The 17,710-nt window shown below is 42.4% G+C and overlaps 1 protein-coding gene across 3 annotated transcripts in view; it reads left to right on the top strand.

Moving 5' to 3' along the window:
• The first annotated feature begins 486 nt into the window (after positions 1 to 486).
• Positions 487 to 17,710, top strand: part of LOC122556369 (transmembrane protein 255B) — a 77,305-nt gene continuing 60,081 nt past the window's right edge. For all 3 annotated transcript variants that reach the window (XM_043703002.1, XM_043703001.1, XM_043703003.1), the window contains exons 1-2: positions 487 to 620; positions 4,980 to 5,122. In XM_043703002.1, the coding sequence (XP_043558937.1) occupies positions 587 to 620; positions 4,980 to 5,122 (177 nt within the window). In that variant the 5' untranslated portion in view covers positions 487 to 586. The remainder of the gene's footprint in view (positions 621 to 4,979; positions 5,123 to 17,710) is intronic.

Genomic DNA, 17,710 nt, shown 5'->3' with positions numbered 1-17,710 from the left:
CCCCTCCCTCCTGATGCTGCCTGCCTTGCTGTGTTCCCCTCCCTCCTGATGCTGCCTGCCTTGCTGTGTTCCCCTCCCTCCTGATGCTGCCTGCCTTGCTGTGTTCCCCTCCCTCCTGATGCTGCCTGCCTTGCTGTGTCCTCCTAGCGTCCTGCCTGTCTACTTTGGATTCCAGCATCTGCATTTTTTAAAAATCTCTAATCATCTGTGGAGAGAGAATGCAGAGTGAATTTCAGATCCAGTGGCCCTTCCTCAGAACGGTTTGTTTCTGTATTGGGGAGGGGCAGGGGGGCTGGAGAATGCAACTCAGGGGTGAGACGTGTTGTGCTTTTCTAGCACCACTCTCTGGACTCTAATCTTCAGCATCTGCAGTCCTCACTTTCTCCTCTGGGTGAGACCTTGCGGGTCCAGGGGCCGGAAGCGGAGGTCCCTGTAGCCCTGGTGGGGGGGGGGGTGCTCTGGCTGAGTGCAGGAGGGTATGGAGGGTTGTGGGAGGTGGTCTGTCCTCAGTCCAGAACCAGCTCCTTCCTGGACTCCAGCGTCCTGTCCTGCAGCATTCAGTTGAGGAGGAGACAGACAGAGAGAGATGCAACAAAATCAACTCAGATTTCACCTCCTCGGTGAGTTGATGACTTTGTTCATGGCAATTATGGAACCGTTTATTTAAATTATAAACTGGATAGTTATTCTATCAGGTGAACGGTGACATGAAGTGGTAACATCAAATTTACTGCAGATACTGGAGTCTGTGCTCAAAACTACTTACTTCCAGCATATTTGTTTTGTTCTCAGACATTAAATGGTCCCCTCGACCGTTCATTCACTGAAACAACAAGCAACACTTTCTGTCCCGCAGCCTCCACTCAAAGCGATTCACATTCCCTCATCGGCTTTTCTTTCGCCTCAGAAACCAAAATAAAAAACACAAATTCCAGGCAAATTAAAGACCATCTTCTGCATGTCATTCGATGCCTTTACTCTGAAATACCATTCCATGTAATTTGCAGATTTCAGATCTGCACAAAATATTCCTGGCCACAATAGTTGGAGTTTGTTTTGAAGCAGAGCCCTCTCTGTAAAATCCCCAGGATCAAGGACTTGTTTTTGGTTATTTACAAATTTCTCCTCCGGAAAAAAAAATCCGCTACAAACGACAGGTTTTGGAAAAGAGTGAACTTTGAAAAACAAACATCTCTCCGTTTTTAACACGTGTGGCTGGAATTTCGTTGAACGAATTTTTGCGAATGTGAATATTTTCCTTCAACCCGCCGGGATCAAATTTTAAAATATCAAGAAGACAGTCTGTCCTTTTGGTCAAAACACTTGCCGAATTTATGGGCTCGTTTTGGAAAGGTCGGATAAGCCTGAAATAGACAAGAAAAATATTGGTGACTCTCCCCAAAAAATGTCCGTTAGTCTGACGTGCGTCTTCCTGGGGTTTTCTGTTCAATTTTAAACAATTTATTTTCTTTATGCATGCCATTGTTCCATTTTTAAAATTTATATTTTACAAGAAATGACCGTGACCTCAAAGCTGAGCAACTGAAGGTGATATTTGTTAAAAGTCTTGTAGAGAAATGGTCTTAGTTGTGAAACATTAATTATGTTTCTCTGTCTCCTCTAATGTCTGCTCAGTAACTTTTTATGCCATTGCATTGCAGGGGTTTTTTTTTATGTAGGTTTGCTTTTCTACTTTAAGAAGGGGTGTACATGTGTTAGTAGCAGTTTAGGGAAGGTTTAGTGATACCTGCAATAGTGTTGGTGGAGGGTTTATCTTATGAAAAAAGATTGGACAGACTGGAACAAAAACAGAAGTTGCTGGAAAAAGCACAGCAGGTCTAGCAGCATTTGTGAGAGAAATCAGAGATTTTTCCTCCGAAGAGCAGCTCTGAGGAAGGGTCACCGGAGCAGGTCAGTTAACTCTGATTTCTCTCCACAGATGCTGCCAGACCTGTTGAGCTTTTCCAGCAATTTCTATTTTTGTTTCTGATTTACAGCATCTGCAGTTCATCCAGTTTTTATTTGTACACACTGAGCCTGTATTCTTTGGAGTTTCAAAGATTAGGAGGTGATGTTATTGAGACATATAAAATCCTGAGAGGATTTGACAAGGCAGCTGTTGAAACAATGGATTTGCTTTGTGTAAAATACTGGAAGTGGGAATGCAGTTTAGTGGGTGGCACGGTGGCACAGTGGTTAGCACTGCTGCCTCACAGCGCCAGAGACCCGGGTTCGATTCCCGCCTCAGGCGACTGACTGTGTGGATTTTGCACAATCTCCCCGTGTCTGTGTGGGTTTCCTCTGGGTGCTCCAGTTTCCTCCCACAGTCCAAAGATGTGCAGGTCAAGTGAATTGACCATGCTAAATTACCCGTAGTGTTAGGTGAAGGGGTAAATGTAGGGGAATGGGTCTGAGTGGGTTGCGCTTCGGCGGGTCGGTGTGGACTTGTTGGGCCGAAGGGCCTGTTTCCACACTGTAAATAATCTAATCTAATCTAATCTAAAAAAAAATAAGGGGTCTTCCATTTCAGGCAAAGGGCATTTTTCACTCAGTGAGTCACTCGCTGGTGTAACTCTTTTCCCAGAGACTGATTTGGCAGGAATATACCACATTCACATTGACCATGATTTTATTGAGGGGTTGAAAAGCTCATTCTGCTCCTATCCCATTTATTTATTCCCCAAATTTAATTTGTTGTTAGATTCTTAAAATATAGAATATTTTTTGCTGCATTTAAAGGTTTAAATATTTCTGCAACCAAAACATTTACAGAAATATAAGAGTAAGAAAATGCATTTTCTCAGAATATTTCTGTGAGTGATAGACTTTGGCAATGCCCATTTAGGAGGGACAGTATATCCTAGAGATTTGGTTTGGTGTTATATCAACATGTGATTGTAGCAGTACACTGCTTGCAGTTAAAAAAAAGGAGTAAAAACCAGTTTTCCATTGCAAAATCTCAGGTCCTCCATGTTCTGTTGGGCTTTTTGGAATAATTTCCTTCTGTTTGCATGTTACACTTCTGTCAGGAAAGCCCAAGATCCCTGAAGCTATTTCTCATTTTGCCTTGTTCCCTTCAAAGAAATCTGTAGGTACTTCCACAGGTAGTTCTATTCTCACACCCTTTTAACATTGTACCATGCGGTTTTTATATCACCTCCTCCCCATTCTTCCTACTAAAATGATTCACTTCATACTTCCGTGTTCAATCTTATCTGCCACGTGTGCACCCATTTCATCCTGAAGTCTGCCACTGTCTTCCTCGCACTTTACGTTTCTGAGTTTCAATGTCATCTGCAAACTTTGAAATTATTCTGTCTGCACAGAGGTCCTGTCCATTAATAGAAATCAAAAGATCAGAGGTGTTAATATCACCCCGAGAAACACTGCTAAATATTTCTTTCTGGTCAGAATAGCAGTCTGTCCCATAGCTACTTTCATGAATCCTGTGATTTTCAATGTATTTAACTAGAGGCTGGAATGAGAAAACAGCTGGACTTTAATGCTGCTGGTGAGAGGTGCCCTCACTGTCACTGGGACCAGTTTGTAAAATTCGTGAAAGGATCAGTCTAACTTGTACAGCATAGATTCTGAATAGCTTTGTCAGGATATAGCAGCCTTAAAGGGTCTGAAGGAGATTATTGGATAATTGATGAGGTATGTTATATGGAGCTCAGTGGGAAGCTCGGACTGCTGTTCCTGTTTCCGTGTGTTCATGTAGTTCACTTGGGCTGCTCTGCACTAGCCCCCATTTTGTTCACTCACCCCCAGAACCACTCGACATGGCTCCAACGTGATTTACATTAGTATCATTGCTGAGGGGATATGCAGTCAGAATTACACAGAGTGTAACAAGCATCAGCAGCTTATGCCAATTATGGCAACAAAAAACAATTTTTGCTGAAAATTTAAGATTATAAGAAGTAGGAACAGGAGTGGGCAATTAACCTCCTTGAGTCAGCTCTGCCATTTAATATAATTGTGGCTGACTTCATCTCGGCCTTAACTCCTCTTTCCAGCCAGCTGTCTGTAACTACTTAACCCATTGAAAATTAAAAATGTAATTTCTGTAAGTAAAATCTATTCATTCCGTCCTGTATACATTGGGCTAACAATTTGAATTTTGTCTCCTTTGAACATCCCATATGATCTTCATGCAGTATCATTTAGATTAGGAATAGTTATAGTGTTGGTTATAGTAATGATTATAATAATCAGTTATAGTAATCAAAAGGCCAGAATTAATTCTTTCGAGTATGCGTACACACTTACATTTAATTAAATAATTGGAATAAAAAGTTTGTATTGTTCATGGTGATGATGGAATTACTGGATTGTTGTGAAAAATGATCAGGCTCGTGGGGTGGCACGGTGGCTCAGTGGTTAGCACTGCTGCCTCACAGAACTAGCATCCCAGGTTCGATTCCAGCCTCAGGTGACTGTCTGTGTTGAGTTTGCACATTCTCCCTGTGTCTGCATGGGTTTTCTCCAGGTGCTCTGGTTTCCTCCCACAGTCCAAAGATGTGCAGGTTAGGTGAATTGGCCATGCTGAATTGCCCATAGTCCTAGGTTACTCTTCAGAGGGTTGATGTGGACTGGTTGGGCTGAATGGCCTGTTTCCGCACTGTAGGTAATCTAATCTTAATGCCCTTTAAGGAACAAAATCTGTTGCTCATACCCAGTCTTTTCTAAATGTAATTGGTTCCAGATCCACAGATTTTCATTTCCTTCAGGTATATACACAATGGTTATTGAAATTGAAGATATGTGTTGTGAATAATTTTGAATTAAAGTTGGTAGAATTAATGATGATTCTCTCTGGAATGTACAAGTATCAAAATGTTTCACAACCTTTTATGTAACTAGGATTTAATTGGACAGCAGACATTGCGAAGTTGACTTTGTAAATGTAATCTGTCATTAAAAAGAAAACTAATATATTGTTTAGGATTAAAGTGACTGGGAATTTCCTTTTTCAGAGTTACTGATGAAAAGGAAAAAAAGGGCAGTATGGCTTTCAAGCATTCTGCTTCTTCTCTCACTTGTAATTACTGTCGTTGGTATTTTCACTGAAACAAGGACAGAGAATATCAGCATCATCGGCTATGCATCTGGAATAATTGTAAGTCAAAATGAGAAATTCCCCAACTCCATGTAAATACCCAAAGCCATTTACACTCACTTAAAGAACATTGGTGATGACACTGTTTTATGCATTTAGATTAGTTGCACCTGCATCTGTATCCCCACACTTTCTCATTCCTCAGTTCCAAGTTCTACTGTCAATTGGGAAGATAGTGAGATCCAGTGGAAATGATGATCTCCCCTGTTACCAAAGATCAAGCAAGATCTAGCAATTAATATGTAGGAGATGGGGTTAGCTATGAAGTTTATATACCCCTCCTTTTCACTCCATACATGTTGTCAACAGGGAAACCACTCAAGGTTAGTTAAGACTTTGTATTAAAGTTTTGTTTCAATTTGGTTGCAGAATTACAGCAAAAAGGGATCCAGATTCACATGTGTTTCAAATAATGATTTCTGAATACTTCCCTTTTAGATATAGCCGTATACATTCGTTTATATAATTTATTGCCTGGCTGGAATTAACAGTGGTTGCCATCATATGCTTTAAGATGTGACTCTATCGAGTAGTTTGCAATATTCTCTGATTTTAAATGCAATGAGCTTAGTTTTATGTTATATCCATTCTACTTATAGAATCATAGAGAAGTACAGCACAAAAGCAGACCCTTCGGTCCAACTTGTCCATGCTGACCAGATATCCTAAATTGATCTAGTCCCGTTCGCCAGCATCTGGCCCACATCTCTGTCAATGCTTCCTATTCATATACCCATCCAAATGCCTTTTAAATGCTGAAATTGTACCAGCCTCCACCACTTCCTTTGGCAGCTCATTCCATACACGCACCACCATCTATGTGAAAAAAATTGCCCCTTCGGTCTCTTTTAAATTTTTCTCCTTTCACCCTAAACCTATGCCCTCTAGTTCTAGACTCCCCATTGCCAGAGAAAATACTATATCTATTTAGCCTATCCATACCCGTCATAATTTTATAAAGAACACCCCTCAGCCTCTGAAACTTTACAAATGTGCATGTGGTGCACCGTCTGAGCCAATTTTGTTATTCATCACACTCAACTTTGTCTGCTGCATGCCAATTTAATTAGCTCAAATTTCTCTTCAATCCTACAAACTGAAATTGCTGACAGAAAATCAAAAGCATTGATATTTCATTAATTTTGTAAGGCAACGTGGCATTTACTGCAAACTTATAAACTACTCAGGTATTTTTTTCTTGGCAGTAATCCAGACCTAGTGGTGATCCCAGATTAACGCTAATGTTCTAGAGTCACAAGTTCGAATCCCACAATGACAGATGGTGGAATTTGAATTCAATAAAATCTGGAGTTTAAAAAAAAGTTAGCCCAATAGCACCCATGTAACCATTGTCGATTGTTGTAAAGACCCATCGGGTTCACTAATATCCCTCAGAAAAGGAAATCTGCCATCCTTGTGTGGTCTGGCCTACATATGACATATTTCCAGAAGGCCTTTGACAATGTGCCACACAGGTGGTTGCTCAGTAATATAAGAGCACATGGTGTTAGGGGTGAGTTATTAGTTGACTGGCAGAAAACAGAGAGTAGGGATTAAGGGTCTTTTTCAGGGTTGCATTGGGTGATTAGTGGAGTTCTGCAGTGTTCAGTGTTGGGACCATGTTATACATTAACAATCTGGATGAAGGATCTGTGGGCATTGTGGCTACATTTGCAGATGACACAAAGATAGGTAAAGAGACAGGTAGTATTGAGATAAGAAGGCTGCAGAAGGTCTTGGACAGGTGAGGACAGTGTGCAAAGAAGTGGCAGATGGAATACAATGTGGGAAAAGTGTGAGATTCTGCACTTTGGTAGGAAGAATAGAGGCAGAGACTGTTTTCAAAATAGAGAAAAGCCTTTGAAAACCTGAAGTGCAAAGAGACTTGGGAAACCCAGTTCAAGAGTTTCTTGAGGTTAACATGCAGGTTCAGTTAGCAGTCAGGAAGGCAAATGCAAGAACAGAGATGTATTGCTGGGGCTGTCTAAGGCTCTGGTCAGACCAGACTGCATTTGCAGTATTGAGAGCAGTTTTGGCCCCCTATCAAAGGAATGATATGTTGGTGTTGGAGGGGTGTCCAGAGGAGGTTTACAAGAATGATCCAGAGGATGAAGGGCTTGTCATGTGAGGAGGGGTTGAGGATTCTGGGTCTACACTTGATGAAGTTTAGAAGGATGAGGGGGATCAGATTGAAACTGACAGAATCCTGAGAGGCCTGGATGGGTGGATGTTGTCTGATGAAGAAGCTGCTCTCTGAAAGCTTATGACTTTTGAATAAACCTGTTGGACTATAACCTGGTGTCGTGTGACTTATGGCTTTGTCCACCCAAGTCCAACACCGGCACCTCCACATCAGGCACTGAATGTGGAGAAGATGTTTCCATGAGTAGGAGAGACTAAGACCCAAGGACTCAGCCTCAGAGTGAAGGGAAGACCCTTTAGAACTGAGATGAGGAGGAATCTCTTCAGCCAGAGGGTGGGGAATCTGTGGAACACATTGCTGCAGAGGGCTGTGGGGGCAAAGTCATTAAGTTCATTTAAGACAGAGACAGATAGGTCTCTGATTAGTTAAAGGTTATGGGAGAAGGCAGGAGAATGGGGTTGAGAAACGTATCAGCCATGATTCAAGTGGCGGATCAGACCGGATGAAAAGAACAACCTGATTCTGCTCCAATATCTTATGGTCATTGACTCCTACCTGCCCTCTGAAACGGCCAAGCAGACCACTCCTTTCAAGGGCAATTAGGGATAGACAGTAATTGCTGAACTGGCTAGAGATTCCCATCTCCCATGAATGAACTTTTAAAAGAGGTGAAATGCACGAGATTAACAGTGTGAGCACCGTGAAGTAATGGGGTGATCCTTCAGACTCACTGGGCTGGCTTATATCAGACATCAGATTCCTTGAGCCCCAACAAAAGAGTTGGGGGGGATGGTGAGGAGGAGCGTGCCGAGGGGAAAGCCATCTGCCCTGAAGCCACTCAAATTGGGATTTCCCAAGACCAGGAGACCCATGGGGCCACCAGCAGGTCACCACCACATTGGAACAGCTGTTGGATCAGGATGTGGCTCAACGGTTGGGGTTTCAGGTGTTTTGGAGTAAAGACAGTTTGAGTTATAGAAGGTGAAACAGACCCAGTAAGCATCGCTCGTGCACTTTACTGCTTCTGCCCTGGAGGAGCAGCAGAATGGAAAGTGTAGCTGGTCAGAGTTGGAGTGGTGAATGGAAGAGAAGTTCTCCCTGTGGAGTGGGTGGACTGTTAGGGGAAGGTGGGTAGAGCCCAAGGGGCCACACGAAGGAGGGAAACTCACCTCCTCTGGCTGACAGCCCTCGTGGGGAAACTGACTGGACTGGCCCTTGGCTCAGTTTGTCCAAATCATTTGAAAGTGGAAAGTTTTTTTTTCAGGAATAGACTAAACCATTCAGTTAAGACACTGGCAGCTTTTACCTTTTTGTTTAAGAGTACATGTTTGATTGTCAGTGCTACCTGGTTTTAATCAATACATTTCCTTTGTTTCAGTCAATTTCCAGAAGGTATGGCTCCAATATGGAGGGGTAGGCAGGGGACTGCACAGGGCTTTGAATTTAGGCCCTGTTTTGAAAGTGGTCTACGTTACATTTTAGGTGCAAAAGCACAATTGTTATTTTCAATATTTGAAAGCACATCAAAGTCTGTATATTACTGTGGAACTCACTGGATATCTTTGCTACTTTTCACTGTTTAATGAATCTGTTTTGCAGTTTATAACTTAAGGCACCTCAAGGAGATTACACAGGAGCTAACTATATATCCTGTGAGCCTGATACAATAACAAGCAATGAATGTTTTTATTTGACCTATGGGTTCTCAACATGGGGAGGTAAATTGATAGTTAAAACCACATGTTGCTTCATTGGGAGCAAGAACTATGTTACTCATTTTGGCACTGAATCCAAGGACAGCATTTGAGAGAGATGCCTTGAAAACATAAGACTTACATTACTTTTCCAGGCACGCTGACAATATTTAGAAATCAAGAAGTTATTTTGACTGATGTTTTCTGTGGAGTCCAATGTATTCAACCATTTTTTCTTCAGTTCAGGGCAAATGCTGGGCGATCAAAGATGATATTATCTTTGGGTCAAATGCAGTTTGCTGCTGTGCAGTTAAACCATTTAGAGTCTAGTCATAGAGACATAGAGATGTACAGCACGGAAACAGACACTTCTGTCCAACTCGTCCATGCCGACCAGATATCCTAACCTAATCTAGTCCTATTTGCCAGCATTTGGCCCATATCCCTCTAAACCCTTCCTATTCATGTACGCATCCAGATGCCTGTTAAGTGGTGTAATTGTATTACCTCCACTAATTCCTCTGGCAGCTCATTCCATACATGTACCACCCTCTGCGTGAAAAAGTTGGCCCTTGGGTCCCTTTTATATCTTTCCCCTCTCACCCTAAACCTATGTCTTCTAATTCTGGACTCCCCCACCTCAGGAAAAAGACTTTGCCTATTTACATTATCCATGCCCCTCATGATTTTATAAACTTCTATAAGGTCACCCCTCAGCCTCCGATGCTCCAGGGAAAACAGCCCCAGCCTATTCAACCTCCCCCATATGCCCGAAACGTCGATTGTCCTGCTCCTTGGATGCTGCCTGACCTGCTGTGCTTTTCCAGCAACACATTTTTCAGCTCTGATCTCCAGCAACTGCAGTCCTCACTTTCTCCTCAAATCCTCCAACCCTGGCAACATTCTTGTAAATTTTTTCTGAACCCTTTCAAGTTTCACAATATCTTTCCGATAGGAAGGAGACCAGAATTGCACGCAATATTCCAAAAGTAGCCTAACCAAGTGTCCTGTACAGCCGCAAAATGATCTCCCAACTCCTATCATCAGTGCTCTGACCAAGAAAGGAAAGCATACGAAACACCTTCACTATCCTATCTAACTATGACTCCACTTTCAAGGAGCTATGAATCTGCACTCCAAGGTCTCTTTGTTCAGCAACACTCCCTAGGACTTTACCATTAAGTGTATAAGTCCTGCTACGACTTGCTTTTCCAAAATGCAGCGCCTCGCATTTATCTGAATTAAACTCCATCTGCCACTCATCAGCCCATTGGCCCATCTGATCTAGATCATGTTGTATTCTTCTTTGCTGTCCATTACACCTCCAATTTTGGTGTCATTTGCAAACTTGCTAAGTACACCTCCTATGTTCACATCCCAATCATTTATATAAATGATGAAAAGTAGTAGGCCCAGCATCGATCACACTGGTCACAGGCCTCCATTTTGAAAAACAACCCTCCACCACCATCCTCTGTCTTCTATCTTTGAGCCAGTTCTGTATCCAAGTGGCTAGTTCTCCCTGTATTCCATGAGATCTAACCTTGCTAACCAGTCTCCCATGGGGAACCTTGTTGAACGCCTTACTGAAGTTCATATAGATCACATCCACTGCTCTACCCTCATCAATCCTCTTTGTTACTTCTTAAAAAAACTCTGTCAAGTTTGTGAGACATGACTTCCCACATACAAAGCCATGCTGACTAACCCTAATCAATCCTTGCCTTTCCAAATACATGTAAATCCTGTCCCTTAGGATTAGATTGAAAGAAGCAAAAATGGCCCTTAGTAGAGTGATGTGCTCTTGTCAGATATGGGAGTTTAGGGAGAGTTTACGTGTTACTGGGGATTATATCTGCAATAAATGCCGCTAGTTGCGAATCCTATCAGATCGAATGGATCTGTTAGAGACAATGCGGAATTTACAAGAGCAAGAGGGTGTGATGGATGGCAGTTACAGGAAGGGAGAAAAGTTGCAGATAAAGTCACAGAGATGGGTTAACTCCAGGAAAGGTAAGAGAGATAGGCAGGTAGTGCAAGAGCTTAGATCAGAGTGGTGCTGGAAAAGCACAGCAGGTCAGGCAGCATCCGAGGAGTAGAAAAATCGACGTTTTGGGCAAAAGCCCTTCATCAGGAATAGAGGCAGGAGACCTCCAGGGGTTCTCCACCCTGGAGGCTTCCTGCCTCTTCCTGATGAAGGGCTTTTTCCCGAAATGTCGATTTTCCTGTTCCTCGGATGCTGCATGACCTGCTGTGCTTTTCCAGCACCACTCTGATCTAAACTCTGGTTTCCAGCATCTGCAGTCCTCACTTTTGCCTAGTAGTGCACGAGTCTTCTGTGGCTATCCCCATTTCAAATAAGTATGCTGATTTGGAAAATTTAGGGGGTGATGGATTCTCAGGAGAATGTAGCATGAACAGCCAAGTTTCTGGTATCGAGACTGCTCTAATGTAATGATGGGTATGTTAGGTTACAAGTGATCGATAGTGTTAGGGGACTCTCTAGTCCAAGGCACAGACAGACGTTTCAGTGGCCAGCAGCGAAAAAGCAGAATGGTGTGTTGCTTCCCTAGTGCCAGGTTCAAGGATGTCTCAGAGAGGGTGCAGAATGTTCTCACGGGGGAGAGGGGCCAACAAGTGGTTATTGTCCACATTGGAACCAACAACATAGGAAGGGAAAAAGGTTGAGACTCTGAAGGGAGAATATAGAGTTAGGCAGAAATTTAAAAAGGAGATCCTCAAGGGTAGTAATATCTGGATTACTCCCAGTGCTACGAGCTAGTGAGGGCAGGAATAGGAGGATAGAGTAGATGAATGCATGGCTGAGGAGCTGGTGTATGGGAGAAGGATTCACATTTTTGGATCATTGGAATCTCTTTTGGGTAGAAGTGACCTGTACAAGAAGGACGGATTGCACCTGAATCGGAAGGTGACTAATATACTGGCAGGGAGATTTGCTACAGCTGCTTGGGACAATTTAAACTAGTAAGGTGGGTGGGGGGGGACCCAGGGAGATGGTGAGCAAAGAGACTGAGTCAGTCTCAGTCTCGGTCTCAATCTGAGACTGGTATAGTTGAGAAAAGAAGCGAGTCAAACAGTCTGGGCAAGCGGGGATAAAGCAGAGAACAAGGTAGGACTAATAAATTAAACTGCATTTATGTCAATGCAAGAGGTCTAACAGGGAAGGCAGATGAACTCAGGGCATGGTTAGGAACATGGGACTGGGATATCACAGCAATTACAGAAACATGACTCAGGGATGGGCAGGACTGGCAGCTTAATGTTCCAGGATACAAATGCTACAGGAAGGATAGAAAGGGAGGCAAGAGAGGAGGGGGAGTGGCGTTCTTGATAAGGGATAGCATTACAGCTGGGCTGAGGGAGGATATTCCCAGAAATACATCCAGGGAAGTTATTTGGATGGAACTGAGAAATAAGAAAGGGATGATCACCTTATTGAGATTGTATTATAGACCCCCTCATAGTCAGAGGGAAATTGGGAAACAAATTAGTAAGATCTCAGTTATCTGTAAGAATAATAGGGAGGTTATGGTAGGGAATTTTAACTTTCCAAACATAGACTGCTATAGTGTTAAGGGTTTAGATGGAGAGGAATTTGTTAAGTGTGTACAAGACAATTTTCTGATTCAGTATGTGGATGTACCTACTAGAGAAGGTGCAAAACTTGACCTACTCTTGGGAAATAGGGTAGGGCAGCTGACTGAGGTGTCAGTGGGGGAGCACTTTGGGGCCAGCAACCATAATTCTATTAGCTTTAAAATAGACCAGATCTAAAAGTTGAAGTTCTAAATTGGAGGAAGGCTAATTTTGACGGTTTAAAACTTTCAGAAGCTGATTGGGTGCAGATGTTTGCGGGTAAAGGCTGGAAAATGGGAAGCCTTCAGAAATGAGATAATAAGAATCCAGAGAAAGTATATTCCTGTCAGGGTGAAAGGAAAGGCTGGTGGCATAAGGAATGCTGGATGACTAGAGAAATTGAGGAGAAAGTGAGGTCTGCAGATGCTGGAGATCAGAGATGGAAATGTGTTGCTGGAAAAGCGCAGCAGGTCAGGCAGCATCTAGGGAACAGGAGAATCGACGTTTCGGGCATTAGCCCTTCTTCAGGATTCCTGAAGAAGGACTAATGCCCGAAACGTCGATTCTCCTGTTCCCTAGATGCTGCCTGACCTGCTGCGCTTTTCCAGCAACACATTTCCATCTAGAGAAATTGAGGGTTTGGTTAAGAAAAAGAAGGAAGCATATGTCAGGTATAGACAGGATAGATCAAGTGAATCCTTAAAAGAGTATAAAGCCAGTAGGAGTATACTTAAGAGGGAAATCAGGAGGGCAAAAAGGGGACATGACACAGTTGTGGTAAATAGAGTTAAGGAGAATCCAAAGGGTTTTTACTAATACATGAAGGACAAAAGGGTAACTAGGGAGAGAATAGGGCCCCTCAAAGATCAGCAAGGCAGCCTTTGTGTGGAGACGCAGGAGATGGGAGAGATACTAAACGAGCATTTAGCATAATCGTTTACTGTGGAAAAGGACATGGAAGATATAGACTGTAGGGAAATAGGTGGTGACATCTTGCAAAATGTCTTTATTACAGAGCAGGAAGTGCTGGATGTCTTGAAACACATAAAAGTGGATAACTCCTCAGGACCTGATTAGCTGTACCCTAGAGTTCTGTGGGGAGCTGGGGAAGTGATTGCCGGGCCCCTTGCTGAGATATTTATGTCATTGATAGTCACAGGTGAGGTGCCGGAAGACTGGAGGTTGGCTAACGTGGTGCCACTGTTTAAGAAGGGTGGTAAGGACAAGCCCGGGACCTATAGACCAGTGAGCCTGACGTCGGTGGTGGGCAAGTTGTTGGAGGGAATCCTGAGGGACAGGATGTACATGTATTTGGAAAGGCAAGGACTGATTAGGGATAGTCAACATAGTCTTATGCGTGGGAAATATGTCTCACAAACTTGATTGAGTTTTTTGAAGAAGTAACAAAGAGGATTGATGAGGGCAGAGCAGTAGATGTGATCTATATAGACTTCAGTAAGGCTTTCAACAAGGTTCCCCATGGGAGACTGGTTGACAAATATGCCTTCTTGATTCTATTCCCACTGCAATTATGTATTGTCAGAAGTTGTCTCTTATGTCTACAAGCCACAGGGTTTTCATACATTGAACTCCTTCCTGTTGGTACTGCTTCCAGGTTAAGTGTTGCCTAGTCGCATGGCTTAGCATTTCATACTATTCAAGAAAATTACAATTTACAATCCCTCAACAATGAGAGAAACTCTTAAAAGCACCTTCCTAAAATTTTATATCATCAGTTACAGAATCCACAGACTTTTTAAAGAGATTGCAAATTTTGCTTGTGCTTTGAGTGTCGAAGTCATCATAAAATCAGATGCTAGTCTTGTGCTGTCTTACAACCTGTTCTACAGTTTTGTATCTGTGCTGCCAAATTGAGTTTCAGGTCATTAGAACATTTAACAGGAATTTGTGGCTATATCAGTATTTTAATCATTTTAAACTACAGTGCCAATTTGCTGGACAGCCTTTCTGAGGCATTGGCAGCAGAAGGATTAGGATGAAAATTAATCAACTAGATTCAAGTTGATTGTTTGAAGTTAAGGAAAAATAATTTTATTTATTGTCTAACAAACTGCACACAGAAACATAGAAACTAGGAACAGGAGTAGACTGCTTCCCTGTTCAATACGATCATGGCTGATAATCCAACTCAGTCCCCTGTTCCTGCTTTCTCCCCATATCCTTTGATCCCTTTAGTCCTCAGGAACTATATGTAACTCCTTCTTGAAGTGGTGTTGGTCTGGGGTGGATGAAGGTAAAAATCGCACAACACCAGGTTGTAGTCCAACAAGTTTATGTGGAAGCACTAGCTTTCGGAGCACTGCTGCTTCACCAGATAACTAGTTATGCAATTTTTAACCTTATCCTTCTTGAAAACTTTCAATATTTTGGTCTCCACCACTTTCTGTGGCAGTGCATTCCACAGGCACACCCCGTTCTCTGGGTGAAGACATTTCTCCTCATCACAGCCTGAATGGACCCCTGGTCATGAGCTTACATCGCGCCAGATGTTCAGTTCACTTAAAAGATCAGAGATATTTAAAATTAACACCAGGCTTGGATCAGGTATTTATTTGCAAATGTTATAAATCTTTGATTGGCCATTTCCTTTGTTATCTTATTCAAGAGAAACTTGTGGTTCTCCCTAGTTTCGAAAATGAATGATTTGCTGAAGTCAGTCTCAAAGATTTCCTGCTATCTTGGAAAGTAATGTTTTACGGTTGGCCAACATAGTAACCATGGGAAATGTCTGACCATCTTGGGTCTATCACAGCTTTGACTAAAAGGATGAAAGAGACAGTGAGATGAGACAGAACTCTTAATTCAATATGGGACAGAACTAGAGGAAATCCCTGAATATGGAAGTTGAACTGGAAAGCCAGTACAGAAGAACACTGGCCCTATTTTCTGAGGTTCAAATCTGATGATTATTCGACATTTATCTTAGAGCAACTGTTTTGCTTGTATCCTCCATGATGACAAAGCAGCTGATTTCGGAGGCATCATTACTCACTCCAGCTCTGGAGGTTTATGCGAAATATCCCAAAAGATTGTTCTCTCTCCATCGTAAGCCTGCTGGCCTGCTGATTCGAGGCATCCAGTCATAAAGTGCAATGGTACTTTCAGAAATGCACCATAATCCTTGCCTCCTGGAATATTTGTTGCTGACATACCAATGTGAAGGAACTCACAGCTGCCCTCAGTAAGATTCAGTTCCTTAACAACCGTTAGTTTAACATTGTATGCACCATCAGCTTTTATTGCAGTGGTCAACTGGGGCTGCACACTGAGTTGTAGAATAGGCTTTTTTATCCATACAAAGTTAATGCCTGAATTACCTGCAGACAGCAGCAATGAGAGGCTGATGGCTCTTTAAACCTCTCTTGCTCTGTGCTGTTCCAACTACTGTGTGTGACTGAAGCATAACCAACATCAGTTACTTTGAAAAGAAAATCTATAAAGATCTGACCGACCAAGAAAAGGTAGAAACGTAAACCCCATAGACTTCAATGTTTGGATGCCATGATCATGGTAAAAGCTAATTGGACACACTTGAGGTAAACACAAAATCACTAATGCCACTGCCCTCCTAAATGAAAATCCAATCTAACCATCGCTGATATCAAGCACAGGCCATCTGTGATGTCCCAGCATCTGATTGACTGCTGTTCTGTGGCAGAGGGAATTTAGGATACACCTGTGTGACACATTGTATGGGTATTTTCTAAAACAACTGGCTCAGAGATGTTATTACAACATTCAGGAACAGGTGGAACTTGAATCTAATGCATACTGCCATTGCAGGTCTGATTACTGAATGGTAAGGGTCACTATATGATAAACCAATAAACCAATACCGTGACGAAGGAAACATCTAAAGGCCATAATATTAGACACAAACTCTACTATAGGTGAAAAGACAGAGGTTAATCAATGATGTAATGTAGATTTACAAAGTTGCATTTAACATGTTTAGATTAGATTTCCTTACAGTGTGGAAACAGGCCCTTCGGCCCAACAAGTCCACACCGACCCTCTGAAGAGCAACCCACCCAGACCCATTCCCCTACATTTAACCCTTCACCTAACACGATGGGCAATTTAGCATGGCCAATTTACCTAACCTGCACATTTTTTTTGGACTGGGAGGAAATTGGAGCACCTGGAGGAAACTCATGCAGACACAGGGAGAATGTGCAAACTCCACACAGAGAGTTGCCCAAGGCGGAAATTGAACCCGGGTCTCTGTGCTATGAGGCAGCAGTGCTAACCACTGAGCCACCATGCCGCCCATGTTTAATAGGGATATAAGAGTGAATTGCTAAAATAAATGAGTGTTGGTTGAATGTATGGAATTACTAAAAGCATTTGACCAGATGTTAAGTAAGTAGAATAAGGGGAAACATGTTTGTGTTTTAGTGAGTCAGTAATTTGAAGGTATAAGTTAACATCAAAACCAAAATAATAAAGAAAGAAGTTAGGGGAAATATATGTTGTTGAATGGTAGCACATGGAAAGCAGAGCAAGGAAGTTTGGTTTAAAGGAGGGATTTAAAAATCAGGATAGAATTAACATACAAAGTGATTTTGAAAAGAGTGGGGTATTGTGGCTGAAAAGTGCAATAGATGGAAAAAAAGCAGAAGTATTATTTCAGAACTCGAGAGTGCAGCTAAATAAAGCTGCTCCAGATCTGGGAGGGCAAAATTAGCTCAAAGTGCAGGTAATTTTGTCGTCCCATTTTCCTATCCCCGTATCAGTCGAAGCAAACATTCAGAGGCACAGTATGGCATTACCTCCTTCATCTTTATTCCACACCCTGGAGGGAGAGAGAACAATCACCCATGTGCACAGAGACATGAGTTCTCGGTCTTCTCTTGAACAGCAGATTCTTGATGACTTATATAGTCACATACAGGGAGCAGTATCCAAATAAGGCAACATCTATATTGATTGGGTGACTGTTATAGTCAGTGAGCATCAATGGTAAAGATTAAGTCATCTGGCATTTCACAATGGATGTTCTCTACCTCGTTAACTGGCATTACACAATGGATGCTTTTCACCTCCTTAACTGGCATTATACAATGGATGTTCTTTACCTCGTTAAGCCGCTACCCTTGCCTCCAGCATCTCATTGTTTACTGCAAGTTCTTA

This window comes from Chiloscyllium plagiosum, chromosome 13 (assembly GCF_004010195.1).
Source record: "Chiloscyllium plagiosum isolate BGI_BamShark_2017 chromosome 13, ASM401019v2, whole genome shotgun sequence".
NCBI classification, from domain to species: domain Eukaryota; kingdom Metazoa; phylum Chordata; class Chondrichthyes; order Orectolobiformes; family Hemiscylliidae; genus Chiloscyllium; species Chiloscyllium plagiosum.
The sequence above is the reverse complement of the archived record's forward strand: the minus strand, read 5'-3'. Positions and strand labels throughout refer to the sequence as shown.